The 14,528-nt window shown below is 32.7% G+C and overlaps 2 protein-coding genes across 2 annotated transcripts; one reads left to right on the plus strand and one right to left on the minus strand.

The window, feature by feature from the left end:
- Positions 1–285: 285 nt before the first annotated feature.
- On the minus strand, positions 286–1,889 carry LOC121786597 (scarecrow-like protein 32). The gene has a single exon (XM_042185233.1). It carries the CDS (start codon positions 1,857–1,859, stop codon positions 477–479), a length of 1,383 nt encoding a protein of 460 aa, XP_042041167.1. The 5' UTR covers positions 1,860–1,889; the 3' UTR covers positions 286–476.
- Positions 1,890–7,812: 5,923 nt separating this feature from the next.
- LOC121786071 (transcription factor bHLH35-like) lies at positions 7,813–10,024 on the plus strand. The gene is made up of 5 exons (XM_042184592.1): positions 7,813–7,943; positions 8,059–8,221; positions 8,347–8,547; positions 8,793–8,963; positions 9,888–10,024. Exons 1-5 carry the CDS (start codon positions 7,870–7,872, stop codon positions 9,957–9,959), a joined length of 681 nt encoding a protein of 226 aa, XP_042040526.1. The 5' UTR covers positions 7,813–7,869; the 3' UTR covers positions 9,960–10,024.
- Positions 10,025–14,528: the final 4,504 nt, after the last annotated feature.

A 14,528-nucleotide genomic window follows, 5' to 3' on the forward strand; every position in this document is an offset into this window, starting at 1 on the left:
TTCATCTACATATCAGGTTTAGAGATATCATTCATGCAAAGACATAATTGCCGTTTTCTTTTCTTGACTTTCATGAACGAATTGTTGTAAAATGGACATGAAATTACTCTCCGAAAGTTAGCTAGGTCGATACTTCTTTTGTTTCATGTGCGTATTATTGCATCCTTAAAATGTTGCAATAAATAAGAAAATAAAACGCAAAAAAGAACAAAAAAAAACATACAACGGTCAATCTATTAATTGTCACCTTATATGTGTGGGCACCTAACAAATTCTGTGTCATCAATTAATATACCCCACTGGTCATGAAAACACGATCCTCCCTGGCTAAAGTTACATATATGTCTAATTCAAATTATTTATCTCTAATTTAGTCCCATCGATCCATTCTAGCTAATGCACCTATCCAGCCCTAGACAATAAGGCCACCTAATTCGACACGTGGCAGTAACGAATTCGAGCTCGAGATCCCGCTATTACACCAATAGATTGTTTTGATGGAATGCGGGGGCATATGGAACCCATGCCCCCGCATAGACCGCGTTGTGGCCCTTCCACGTCAGCACTAGCATGCCTTCCTCGTCCTTCTTCATCCCCCAACCACTCGCATGCTCGTCGAGCAAAGCCTTCACCTCCTTCACAGTCTCCTCTCCGAAGGGGACACTCATGAAGCCTGCGGCCGCCATCCGTCGGCACAACCTACCTTCGGACTCCAACCTCTCAATCCTCTGGGCCCCCTCATACCCGACAATGTTCTCAATCTTGTGCCCGATGTCAGACTCGTACTCTATCCTCTGTGGGCTATCCTTGGGCAAGAACGTCTCGAATGCATCGAACGGGATCCACATGTAGTTGAAGCACGAAACGATCCTCGATGCTAGCCCGCTCTGTGCCCCGAGGTCGCAGTCCTCATCAACCACTGTCACCAGGCACGGACTCAACCTTCCAACCAACTCAAGGAACGAGTCCCGATACGACATTATCCCGTCGCATGAGCTATCTGACAAGGAAGTTTCCTCGTCCGGAAGATATCTTAGCCAGTTCTGGATGTTGACCACTAAGGCCTCATCAACATTGACTTTGACTATGGTCGCATTGAGTTGACTCAACAAAAAGTCATAGAAAGAGGAGGAGACGACTGTTTCCTCCTCTTCTACTGGGCCCCCCACTTTAATAACATTAAACTCAAAGGGTACATCTCTGTACCTGGCGAAGTTGACCAACCGCTGACCAACTTTTTCAATCGGAATGTTGAGCAGCGGAGGGGTCGGGGGCCGCCACGAGAGGACCGATATCCGAAGCTCCACCGGTGGGCACTCCGGCTCTTTCCCCAACGCGTCAATTAGAGTGGGCCACTGCATGCAGTGAGTGATGCTCAGATCCAAGATGTGAATTTTCCGAAACCCTCGCACCGCGTCGAGGATCGCGTTGTTTGAGGCACAGAACCCGAAGCGGTGCCAGGGGATGAGGTCGACATAGCCAGCTAGCTCGGTGACGGACATAAGGCGGCGGTGGGGGATACCGGCGGCCTTGAAGCTCATGGTGGCGGGGCAAACCCTAGAAGCCCTCGAGACGAGGGCGCGGAGGAAGTACGAGGCGAGCCTCTGGTTGGGGTCGCCGACGGCAGAGGCGACGTTGTTGAGCACCCACATCACTTGCTGAGCCAGAGTGACGTCGTTGCTCTCGAGAGCGCTGCCGCAGTGGAGGAGGAGCTTCTCGATGCACGCGCCGTCGAGGCTGCTCAGGCACCCGGTCAAGACGGCGCCGGAGATGGAGCTGCGTGAGTTTGTGAAGAGGCTAGGGTTTTGCATAGAGGAAATGGTCGGTGATGGATTCTTACCTCTTACATCCGCTTTCATACTGATGTTTGTGTAATAGTTAGGGTTTTTTTTTCTTGAGAATTAGTGGGAGATCTCAAACATTGATTGGAGAGACAAGGATATGTTGATTTATTGGAGAGTGAGAGAGAGAGAGAAATGAAAGAGAGTAGAAGGGACCAATTTCATCTTTCATTAGGAACTAGGGTTTTACATATAAATACAAGAAAAGGAATATCTCTATCAATGGCTAACCCAATAAAAAGCCTAAACAAAAAGTGAGTGCATGAATCTTCTAACTTTATTAAACAGCTAAGGGAAGACAAAATTAGGTATGTCAAGAACAACCCACGAGGGTTGAGGTTGAAAATTTATATTAAGAAAAAAATACAATCCGAATTATCCTAAACTGGAATATTGATTTATTATAGATATGAAAATATCAATAAATATATTGGTTAAAAAAAACCACTGTACATTTTTTTTGAGCTCGACTGACACGAAAACCCGAAAACTTAGGATTAGAGTTGAGAATTTATAACGTGAAACAATTTTAATCCAAATGGTTTGTAATTGAATAATGCGACAACTTGATTGGAATGACCTGAACCTGAGCAAATTAGCACAACTTGATTGGAATGACCCGAACCCGAGCAAATTAGCCCGATGAATATCTTAGACTAAAGCAAGAGAATATCCACTCATCCGTTCAAATAGTTGAAGAAGATGACAGGTACCAATTTTGTTTATTTTCAATCTTTATTTAATAAAAAAATATTTAGTTGATACGTGCATGTCCCCCTATATTTTGTTTGGATTACTTTTGCTAATATTTACTAGTTTCACACATTAAAATTTTATTCTTGGTAGATATATGTAGAACCTTGAATGCAAAAATATTTCCTACTGATTAACTAATGAGTGATTGGACATTTAGGTTTGGAACAATGCTTAAAAGATTACTTCATCTAATTCGTCTCATCCTCAAAAATTTACAAGCTTCAGTTATAAACAACTATAATTTGATATTGTTTCGAGATTTGATTAAGAAAAATTGGTTAAGAAAAAAGTTAAGAAGCTGTCCTAGCCGGCCTAGCTTCTTGTGAAATTTGTCACATTAATACCAAATAGGACAGGTGGTTTTGGATTTTTTTAATTAGGTAAATTTGGGTTAAATCATTCTTTTCACTTGATTAGTTACCATAGTGTGATTGATGGCTACCGCACATTCCACTCTTTGTTTCTGAATTCTCTATCTCACGCCAAAACAAAAGACAAGTGGGCCTCTCATATGTAAAATACAAAATAAATGGGTATCGATTTCTAATTAACAATAAAATTTAACCAAAATATAGTATTTTTCACTGACTTAAAAAAGGTACTACTATAATTCAGGAAGTTAGTTTGGTGATTGATCAAATCTACCACGGGTTTTCCCAAATCTAAAGTGGCGATGCACACCTCTATAGACGGTTGATATAGCAACATCATTTTGGAACACTCTAAACGACCTTGTTTCATTATATCTGGCAATATCTGCCGACAATATTATGCCCAGTGGCGAACGCAGAAATAAGTGTTAGCAGAGACTTCCCTGTATAATTGTTTTAGTTATTACTACTCCTCTGGTCCATAATTTAAAATCTCACTTAGATTCGGTGAAGGTATTGATAAATTTGAAGAAAAGAGGATGGAAAATTTTAGTAGAATGTGAGTCCCACTTTTATATTTCTGGCAATACTTACCTACAATATCATGCATATATAGCTCTATTTTATTTTACCATGGAACTATTAGTTTATACTCTCTCCTATCCATCTTATAAAAACAAATTACATTTTTCATTTTGAGCTGTCCTATAAAAATAATAATTTCTATTATTAGAAATTTTTAATGAAATCCGCTTTATTCTCCACTAATAAGATGGGCTCTATTCTTCGGTGACGTGAAATAAAAATACCATCATATATCTAATCTAATTTATTGTTTTTTTATCTTCTAATAAGTTCCTAATACAAGTTTTAAAAAAACGGAAATCCATTTAAATGGTGCAGTATACTGAACTACACTTATGACTTATGACTTATGAGCATAATTTTATGTATATTTAAATAAATGAATTCATATTAAATGGAAAACGCTTTAGCGAGATAAAAGAAATGTACGAGTGGCTATTTTCGTTAATTCGCATAAAGTTACATGTAAAATATTTTTAAATTCCGCTAAGATACTATTTAATACAGTAATTCATTATTAATCTTAGATTAAATCTTAAAATTGTACACACATTTGAATTTTGAAATCGGGCTTTTATTGGGCCACGGCTTATCTTAGTAAATCAAAACACACAAACTTACTCCATAACCTAAGACTTATCAGGACACGATCTGGGGCCTAAGTCCACTACATATGGCCCATTACTAGTTTCAAAGTTCTAATCATATTGTAAAAGTTTGATTTCTAAATTTCTAATCCTTTTTGTTATAATTTATGAATAAGAGGTATAATTGTTTCGTATTTTAGTCGGCATTTGGTTCGTTAGACAAAATAAGATGAGATATAATATGGATAAGTCAAAATGAAGTTTGTCTAGAATTAAATTGATCGCATGAGTGGAAATGAGATGGATGATTATGAGTTACAATAGAATTTTGCCATTACGGAGGCAAACCAAGATATACTGTAACATGTCGCGCTTTTGAAAAAAAAAAGGCAACACAACAAGATATAAGATTATACATGACCTTTAATCACACTAAATAAGATAGTATTATCGATTTAGACTTCGTGACTTCAACTAGGTCGTTCCGACTTCCGATCCAGCTTATCCCAATCCAAGTCCTATACGAGATGGCATGGACTCGAGTCTGTTGGCGTAGTTGAGCAAATGAAATGGGCTGGACCGAGGTTCTAAATTTAAATAGGTTCTATTTGGGCTCTTTTTTAAGCCAAGCCCAAACTAGACTCGTGACTCATGACCATGTCAAGTCCAGCCCATGACCCTGAATAGGCCTGAATATATAATTTTAATTTTTTATTATTTTATGGAGTAATAAAATATTTTAAATCAACTACTTTTTATAATTCATGATAAAAATATATAATTTGGAAGTTTATGACAGAGCCCAATTTATTTTAAGTCTGTACGCAGTTTGTAATTTATTTGTAAGAAATCCCATAACATAGAGGTTATGAAATTTTCTTCGATAAAAGGTTTAAATTGTATCTACATATCACTCTTGTAACATTTTAAGAAAGTACACTCAATATTTAATTCGTGTATAGTAAATTCATCCACTCTATATTTAAGACTAAAATCTTGACATTAATCTAATATTATATCTGAAAATTGGTTGAAAACTTTTGAATACTATACCTGAAAATATCCTCAAAATAGTCTTCTAATTTTATATGCGCTGCAAAGCTGACTTACATGTTAAGATATTCACACAATTATAATAATTTCAATGATCACTTCTTTTAGCAGCTGCCAGCTTATGAAGAACGCACTATAATTTATTATATCGCCTTTCTTGTCAAATTACACAATCTATTGTGTGAAGTAACACCATGTTAATAATGTCAATAAAAAGCACTATAATATTAATATGTTTCAACATCCAATCTTGTCTTATTAGCATCGAATTAACAATCATTAGCATTAAAATATTCTCTAATTATTTTCCACGTCGCTAAAGGGTGAATTATTGAAGAGGTCGTGGACACTGGACAATGAGTTGTTTTTATATTTATCATTTTTTAAATTTTAATTTATACTACAGCAACAGTTTCGAACATTCACACTATTTTCATGGAGTAATATAATATAGTATATAATGTTTATTTTTTTGAAGTAAATTCATAAAATATGCTTAAACTCAGCATAGGTTGTTATTAATTAAGATGTGTTTGCATTGAGTAATGTGAAAAATAATATGAGCATTTTACTTCGATTAATTAATTAATTTTGAGGATATTTATTAGTCTTAATTATTCTTCTAGTTCCCGATTTTATGTTTGTTTTTCCATTTTCTTAGTCTTAATTATACTCTTGGTTATAAGAATTAAGAAGACAGAAATTAGTACTTGATGTAGTTTTTCCATTTTCTTAGTCGTAATGATACTAAATTCTTTATGTTTTCGATGAAGGATATTTAATTGTATCTTGTAAAAAGTCACTTTATTCTAATTATTAGAAAATAGAAACGTTGAAATTGGATATGATTATGTTCTCACTTTCCTTCTGTAATGAATACCCAACTCATTTCTACAAGAAAATCAAAAGCTAGAAAATTAAATTTAGTCCAATACGAAAAATTCGAATTCCTTTTTTGACTTTAGGAGAAAGGGAATTTCATTCCTAAACCTTTATTATTATCTTCATTTAAAAAATAAAGTTTTCTTAGTTTGAATTATTCTGAAGAAAATAATTTAAATTTTATCAATACAATATACCTTGAGGCTGTCATGCTTAATGGTTTTAAATTTTTGATTAATTAGGGTCAAATCCAAATTTCGATAATGGAATATGTTAAATACAAACACTATGATAGATGTATATAATTGTATCATTTAATGGGAAACCCGAAATCTATTACATGCAGCTGCTATTTGAAACGCATTGAGCATGTGCGTATTCTGCAATTAATTTGGCACGTGAAACAATATGCTGGTGAGTTTAATAAAGCACAGATAGTAGCCATAATTAACACGTGTCTTATGTAAATAGACAACAAAAAATATTCATAATTAGAGATATTCGGTTTCGTATTTTTAGTTTTGGGTAAATTTCGTATATGTGTCGCTGTTATCAAAAGATTTCCATTTTCCACAAGTTTTCACATTCTAAATAGTTAATTTGCTTTCGTCTTTTGTTTTTTGGGAAAATTTCGACGGTAGAGTCATTAATCATCTTATTAATTAGGAATTAATTAAGCAATACAAGTCATGAAATTAACCTTAATTATTTCAATGTTCTACTACTATTAAATAGGAAATCTTTTTCGCTTGACGACGCAGTAGCATCAACCTTAACAACTCTGCTTTTTATGAAATAATTAAACATACTTATTGAAATGTTGACTAATTGATTGAGAAAAATATGTTTAATGATTAATCAAGTTGATTCAGATATCTTGACTAATCTTCTTCCTCAATATATTTGAGAGCCATATATCTTAATTAAATCCTAATTCGAAACTATAAATCTATTTCACAGAATGAATAACCTTAATTATAATCAATAAATTATACTAGTAATTCTCAAAATAGTAAATAGATCATTTGTTCATTAATAAATGTAACATTTTGATTTGATTTAAGAAATGTAAAGAAAAATAAGTGGAAAAAAGTTGGCAATACATTTATATATAACTGGTGCAAATAGTCCCCATCTGTATTTATTAGGTGTAACATATAAATTCTAGTCGATACGATAATAATATCAAATTGATCTCATTTACTTTATTAGGAGGAATTTATACCAACTTTTAAATAATCGGCAACAATTTATAAAAATGGTCCAATATTTTCTTATTTTTTTAAAGAAACTTAATAATTATTTTTTTACTTGTTTTTTATGGTAATTTTAATCCTTGATATTGTAATTACGTGGACAAGACAAGAAAGCTCATATCAGTAAGTTGAGTTTTTTAGCTAGGGTCCAATCTCCCAATGTAAGGCTATTGTGTTTACACGTTTCTCCTTGAACGTATTATTGAGCTCTTAATCATTCACTTAATTTAATCCGAAACACAATCTTTTCTTTTCTTTGACAATCATAATCGTGTTAGTACCCCATCTTAATTAATAGTATCACAAGCCATTTCCACCGTTCATTATTCAATAATTTTTCCCGTGGGCCCCAGTTGGCCAACTATGAACACCAAAAATAATTAAATAATAGTCACAAAATTTAACCACAATAATAACCCCACGTGACCATATAGTTTGTGAGACTATAAAACACCCCCATAAATGAGGAAGAAATCTAGCAAAACATATCAAAACACACTCTCCACTCCAAATTCTTTTTTCCACACGCCAAATTAACATGGAAAACTTCGATGATGATTACACAAAGTATTGGGAAGCCAACATGTTCCTTCAAACCGAAGAGCTAGGAAGGTAAGTCATAATTTACTTTATTCGCCATATTCTTTTTTGGCTCTGAGCATTTTATTTCGGATCGAAAATTAAAAATAAAAAAAATTGAATACCTTTTTTGGTTCGATATATGTAGTTATTTTGATGAGGCTATATCGGTCTACTACGACTCGAGCTCACCGGACGGTGTGCAGTCGACGTCGCCGGCGTCGAAGAACATAGTGTCGGAGAGGAATCGGCGGAAGAAGCTAAATGAGAGGCTCTATGCACTAAGAGCTGTGGTCCCAAACATTACAAAGGTAAACATAATGTGACCCTTCACTACTAAAATATTGTTGGATACTTTCTTATCATAATTAGCTTTTTTAAACTAAAGTGATTTATGGAATAAATTAATTAGATGATGTGGTTGGACATTGTGCAGATGGACAAAGCATCAATAATTAGAGATGCCATTGAGTATATCAAATCACTCCAAGATGAGGAGACGAGAATTATTGCTGAAATATCGGATTTGGAACTGAACAATGATTTTTTTGGGATGGATGAGGATGTTATGAAACTCCGTTCTAACCCGAAAAGGACAAAAGTTGAGAAGGCTTCGTCACCTATTGAGGTGCTCGAGGTAAGACTCGTCGGTTTATGGCTTTGAGCATTTTTATATTTATCGATAAACGAGATGATTATTGAGATGTATGAATGTCCAAAATCTAACAATGTGAACACTTTGGTCAAACAAGCATTGGCATTAGATGTCATCCGATTAATGAAATAATTAGTCCACTACAATTAATTCAATTTTTATTAAGATTGGTTGTCAATAATTGAGTATTTATTTATAGCTAATTAAAGTGATGGAATTGATTGCAGTTTAGGGTATCGAATATGGGTGAGAATGTGGTGGTGGTGAGTTTGAGCTGCAGTAAAAGGAGAGACACAATGATAAGATTATGTGAAGCCTTTGAATCTTTGAAGCTCAAAATCATTACTTGTAGCATCAGTGCTTTCTCTGGTAGACTATTCAAGACTCTTTTTCTAGAGGTATCTTTCTTCTCTCTCCTATATTTATATGAATGTAAATAGATGTAGAAATTCAATTAAAGTTGTTTGATATTATTGAACTTTTAATTTGATTTTATAAACAAGGTTTAATTTGGTTTTTAAATTGGTTGGAATCAAACTCATTAGCAAAATTAGATGAAATTGAAAGTTCAGTTTGGTCTCAAATTTTCAAATTATTATGCAAAATTAGAATTAGGTCATACTCCATTTTAGTAATTTAAGCATCTCAAGAAAATATGGAATACTTGCTTTCAGAAGCTGGATAATGTTTTCAATTAGGGTACTTTGTCTACTATAGAAGTATCTAATATATCTCTTCCTTTTAATGATTATTTTATGTCTTTCTTTTATGAGACAACTATTATAGGCCAGGCAGGGTACATTTCATGTCCAAGAAGCTATCTAATGTTCTCTTTCAATTAATATTTGAAGTAAATTAATTAATACATAGTCTCGATGTTGGAAAGTTAGAATATAAAACAACAACGTTCAATGACTGTTTTCAATTATAATAAGATAAATTGTAGATAATAGGATCACAAAATACAAGTTTATAGTTGTCAATAAATGTATGCATCATCAAGTATATTTTTTAATTGAAATTTATTTTAAAATCAAAAAATATTTATTATACTAGATCTATAGACAATTAGCTGGTCCACTACTTAATTGCAGGGTCCCATGTTTGAGTTTTTTAAGCTAATTAACATCCACAGAATTAATTAATGGATTTCTCAACAAGATCGATTTTCTCTCAAAAGTTTGAGTAATATTTTTCCTCTTTTCGATTTGAAAATTTTGGAAGCTTCTTTATAATATCGCTTTCAGTAGATGAGTCAGCATTTATTTTAATAAATTAATTAACAACATAATTAAGTCCTAATTATTTATTCTATTATGCAGGGTAATGATGAAGATGAAGATGTTTTAAGAGTAAAGATAGAAGCTGCCATAGCTGCAGCTAACTCAAAATAACCCTTTATTGCATGATGTACAATGATATGTCGTTTATTTTAATTAGAAAATTTTCTTTCTTGTTTTGTACAGTGGAATTGAGCTTAATTATGTTTTGCTTGATCGGAAGAAACCCTTTCTGTCAATTGATAAAAAAAAATGCTCAAAGTCGGAAGCCGGCTAGCAAAATCACCAAAATTAGTGACTATTCAAAGCCAACCAATAATCTGAATGAGAAGTATCGATCTCGCAACAAACATCATATGATCTAATATTCCACTAACTTATTCTCACTCACATTTTATAATAAAACTAATACTTTAACATTAAGATCCACATCCTACCAGCTTTTTCAATCCACTTTCCATTACATTTTTTAAAACTTGTGCCCGGCCAAACTGTGATAAAATTTGAAGGACGAGGGAGTAACATAGTATCTATAGTAATACAAATGATCAAACTCAACACAACACCCCAACAATTAAAGCAGCAAAGTCTCAACAAATGAAACTCTTTTGGTTAAAGAAGATGTCATTATACCTAATGCATGACTCATGTTTTTATGCTAATTTCTTCTTTTTTATCTACAATGATTAGGGTTCTTGATACCATATGAGAAATTAATATTGTAGTGTTGTAATTTAATTTATTGAGGTTGCTTCCCTCATTAATTTCTTAATAATCATAACAGCCAATAGTGACTGTTTTCAGGAGTATAATATAGCCACCATATCAACAGTTTATTGCTTGTGATCAAACACAAAATCTCCATTGCTACAAGAAAGTTTAGACCGGTTTTTTATAATTAAGGAAATTAATTAATACACCTAATTAAGTTTTATATTGACTACTATGTATGTTACTAAATGAAATACGTATACACACACACACACACAATTTGATAGTTATGAATACAACTGACATTGATTTCTCTAAAAATTGTTTATTTCGGGTAGAGACAAAATACTTATTTTCGTTGTTAGAAAAATATATATTCTCATTCAAGGCCGACTAACAATTTAAGTAGTAGTTTTATTTTATTATAAATAACTAAAATTGGTTGATTGCACAAATAAATCGTGAATATTGGCTATTTAATTGTTTTATCCAGTACTTATAATTTTAGTGGGGATTTTATTTGAAATTCTTTATCTTTTGGGATGATATTATTTACTCCATATAATAGTTAAAGAGATTACCATATTTTAGTTTGGCCCAATTTTGTCATGTTTTCCTTTTCTTTTTTTTAATGATCAAGCAACAATGATTATACATAGTTTTATATATACACGAAGGGCATATCCTATTTATAATTAAATAGTGCAACAATCGTTTAGTAAATGTTTAATTCCATACTATAATATAGCCACCAAAGCAACAGTTAGTTTCTTGCGATCAAACACAAAATCTCCAGTGCTACAAGAAACTTTGGACTAATATAAAATTCAAGAAAATATAAAATTAGCCTCATAAATTCAATATAGGCGAATATGCTTCTCTAGGTTGAAAAGAAAAAATTAACACTCTTTGATAGATGATTTGGACCTGAATGATAATGATTTCTCTAATCATTATTTTATATTCAAAATCACGACAAAATATTTTCTTCATTGTTTGATATGTGAAAATATAATAAACATTCTACCATTCAAGGCCGACCAACAAATTAAGTTGACGTTTTATTTTATAGATATAAAAACAAATTGTTCTAGTTTAATCCACGTCATATATATGTTATGTATGGTAAGTCTTATGCTTTGAAATCAACTTTAATTATGAAATATCACTTGATTAAAATAATCCTATACATCATTTAAATGATGTAATAGTTGTTAACGAATATTAAAATGTAAATGAAGACATGGTACCTTTTTTGTTTGTCTTTTATAGGACTTTTTCGAATATATATGAAACTATTAAGTTCTTAAAAAATCATAGTGTCATTTTGACCTAAAGTTTCGAACCGACCAAATAAAAGTTTCGAATTGATACCAAATAATAACAAAACAAATTGCTTCCTGAGAAATGTTATGGCTCGGCCGGTTATTCGGTTCAGTTCACACTTATATATGAATATGTCGAATTTGCTACAGAAAAAAAGCGTACAACCAATCAAGCTGCACTTCATCGTTAAAATTGAGTGACGTTATTTTGAGGTGTGAGTAGTTTGTGCTTTTTCTTCCAAAAAAAGAGTCAATTGAGTTCAACAAATTTTAATAAAAAAAATGATGTTTAAAAAAGTAATAAAGCAAACTGTTGCTGCCTAGGATCGAACTAGGGACCTTTAGGCTGCGTTTGGTAGCTATGTTTTGCCTAAATAAGAGAGTAATCTGGGTTTATTTGTGTGTTTGGTAGTTATGTTACCAAACATAGTAGCCCTTGTTTTGTATCCGGCCCGCACTAAGCCCAACCAAAATCCTATGTTTTAATCATATTTGTAACTACTCAAAATCCTATGTTATTTATAATGGAAGCCTAATTAATTTAGCAAAATACAATTATACCCATCAAATTTTCTAATCCTAAACCAAAAATAACGCAGACACAATTCTCTCTTCACAACAATAGTGATAGAGAGCTCTTCCTAAATTCTCTCAATCTGCCTCCCTCCATTTCTTTCGGCGACTCAAAACCTTTCGGCGACTACATCTCTCCCGACGGCAGGAATTTCTTAATCAAGGTTAGGATTTCTTCAATTATTCTTCTTGATTTATCTGAAGTACCTTGAAAAACCCCTCGAATCTCTTGGACTATTTCAACAACTCACTAATTTGTTAGCCTATTTATCCAATCTGTAATTGTGTGACAAATTGATAGATCTTGGACACGTTGCAGCTACTGACTGCATTCTGTTTGCAGATTTTTGTAAATCTTTGGGCATCTTGAGCTTGTTCAAGTTTGGGACAGATCTAGACGGGAATGAGTATTCTCTCACCAGATTCTTTGTGATGTAGAATGAACGATATAATACTGCAGAAGCAAAGAAGTCATGGTGACAACTGGGGGCGGCTGTTAAATTTTTATAGGAATTATTAGGGCAAAATGAGGATAGTTTAGTAATTAATTTAAATTAATGAGGATAATTTTGGCAATCATAATTTTAATCCTTGTTTGTGACTTAGTGTACCAAACGCTAAAACAAGATAAGTCACAATTATCTTAATCTATCAAACACCCAATATATGTAAATTAACTCATTGAAACTATGATTACTATCATAATGGTATCATGTCTAGTCGAAACATGACATAGCTACCAAACGAGAGTGCGTAAGACTAACGTGATAGCACTACACCACAACAACTTTTGTTTTATGATTAAATACATCTCTTAATAGATAATTAAATATATATTTGGGTTGTTAATTGTTAACCCAATAATCTGTTTTAATCAATCATTTTTTGTAATTAATCCATCTATGTTTGAAATGGGCTTGTAGACTTAGTCTCAGCTGGAAGCCCATTTGCAAATATGCATTGGCTATTGGGCTGACAATTTAATTATTTAATTATAATTTCTTAAACCTTAATAAATCCGTTGCTGTGGTGTAGTGGTTATCACGTTAGTCTTACACACTAAGGACCCGTTTGGTTCAAGAAATGAGATATCACAAGATAGTTATAATGAGACAGAGTTTTCAGACCGGGGTAAAGATAATATAAAATAGTGTAAAAAGTTGGATATTTATAGGGTTATTTGGCTTATAAAACATCTTTGGTTTTGTCTAGATAAAGTTGAAAAGACAAAATTACCCGTACATATTATTATCATTATTAGTATATGTTTTAATTCATTTCATTGCCAATGCTTTACTTAATTTTGTATATTTAAGATTGATTTATTAAATTTCATCATTAGTGACAATTTACGGCAAATTAGTAATTTAGCAATACTGGTTAATATACAATTCTATTTATATTTTTTAATTAGCTACATTAATACACGATTCAAATGTTTTAGTTAATTTAGCTTAGTTCATTCATTAAAAACTATGACATTGGTCTTGAAAAAAATGCAAGCTAAAGAACTCAACGGATATTAGCCCAAACAAGTTAAACAAGAAGTTGATGGAGCAAAAGTCTAACAAATTAATCGAACACTGAAACACAATTTTTTTGCAAAAAAAAACATATGAATTGAAGAATGGTGATGAAAGAAGGAGGCTCATATAAAATTCAGTTATCTTCATTATTTCAATTTACATAAAATCAAGGCCTATTCTACATTGATCATAATTAAAACCTCACAAAATTACCCCAATCCAAGAAGTCAAGAACATAGGAAAAACTTTGGCTCAGATTCGATTGGGAATCGTCACAGCCTGCAACCACCACCCACTCGAATCAGAATATCCAACAACCGAATTAGCCACTGATGCACTGTTTATTAGCACTAAAAATACCTGGAGTTTCCAGGGTAGAACTAGTATAGCTAAAGGTCAGTACCGAGATATCGAACACGGGGAATAAGATTGCAACTGCCTATCATATACTAAGCGTCATATACTATCTAGAGACACGAAGTATTTTTGGTTTTGGTTTTATAAACTAGACATAAATATAAACAAATATAAAAACAAAATAATACAAA

The sequence above is a fragment of the Salvia splendens genome, chromosome 22 (genome assembly GCF_004379255.2).
Source record: "Salvia splendens isolate huo1 chromosome 22, SspV2, whole genome shotgun sequence".
NCBI classification, from domain to species: domain Eukaryota; kingdom Viridiplantae; phylum Streptophyta; class Magnoliopsida; order Lamiales; family Lamiaceae; genus Salvia; species Salvia splendens.

What these genes read in the sequence shown, in the direction of transcription:
- LOC121786597 (XM_042185233.1), bottom strand. Translation starts at nt 1,859, where the DNA reads ATGAAAGCGGATGTAAGAGGTAAGAATCCATCACCGACCATTTCCTCT.
- LOC121786071 (XM_042184592.1), top strand. Translation starts at nt 7,870, where the DNA reads ATGGAAAACTTCGATGATGATTACACAAAGTATTGGGAAGCCAACATG. An exon ending in CAAACCGAAGAGCTAGGAAG is followed by an intron (nt 7,944 to 8,058) that starts GTAAGTCATAAT and finishes CGATATATGTAG; the next exon opens with TTATTTTGATGAGGCTATAT. An exon ending in TGGTCCCAAACATTACAAAG is followed by an intron (nt 8,222 to 8,346) that starts GTAAACATAATG and finishes GACATTGTGCAG; the next exon opens with ATGGACAAAGCATCAATAAT.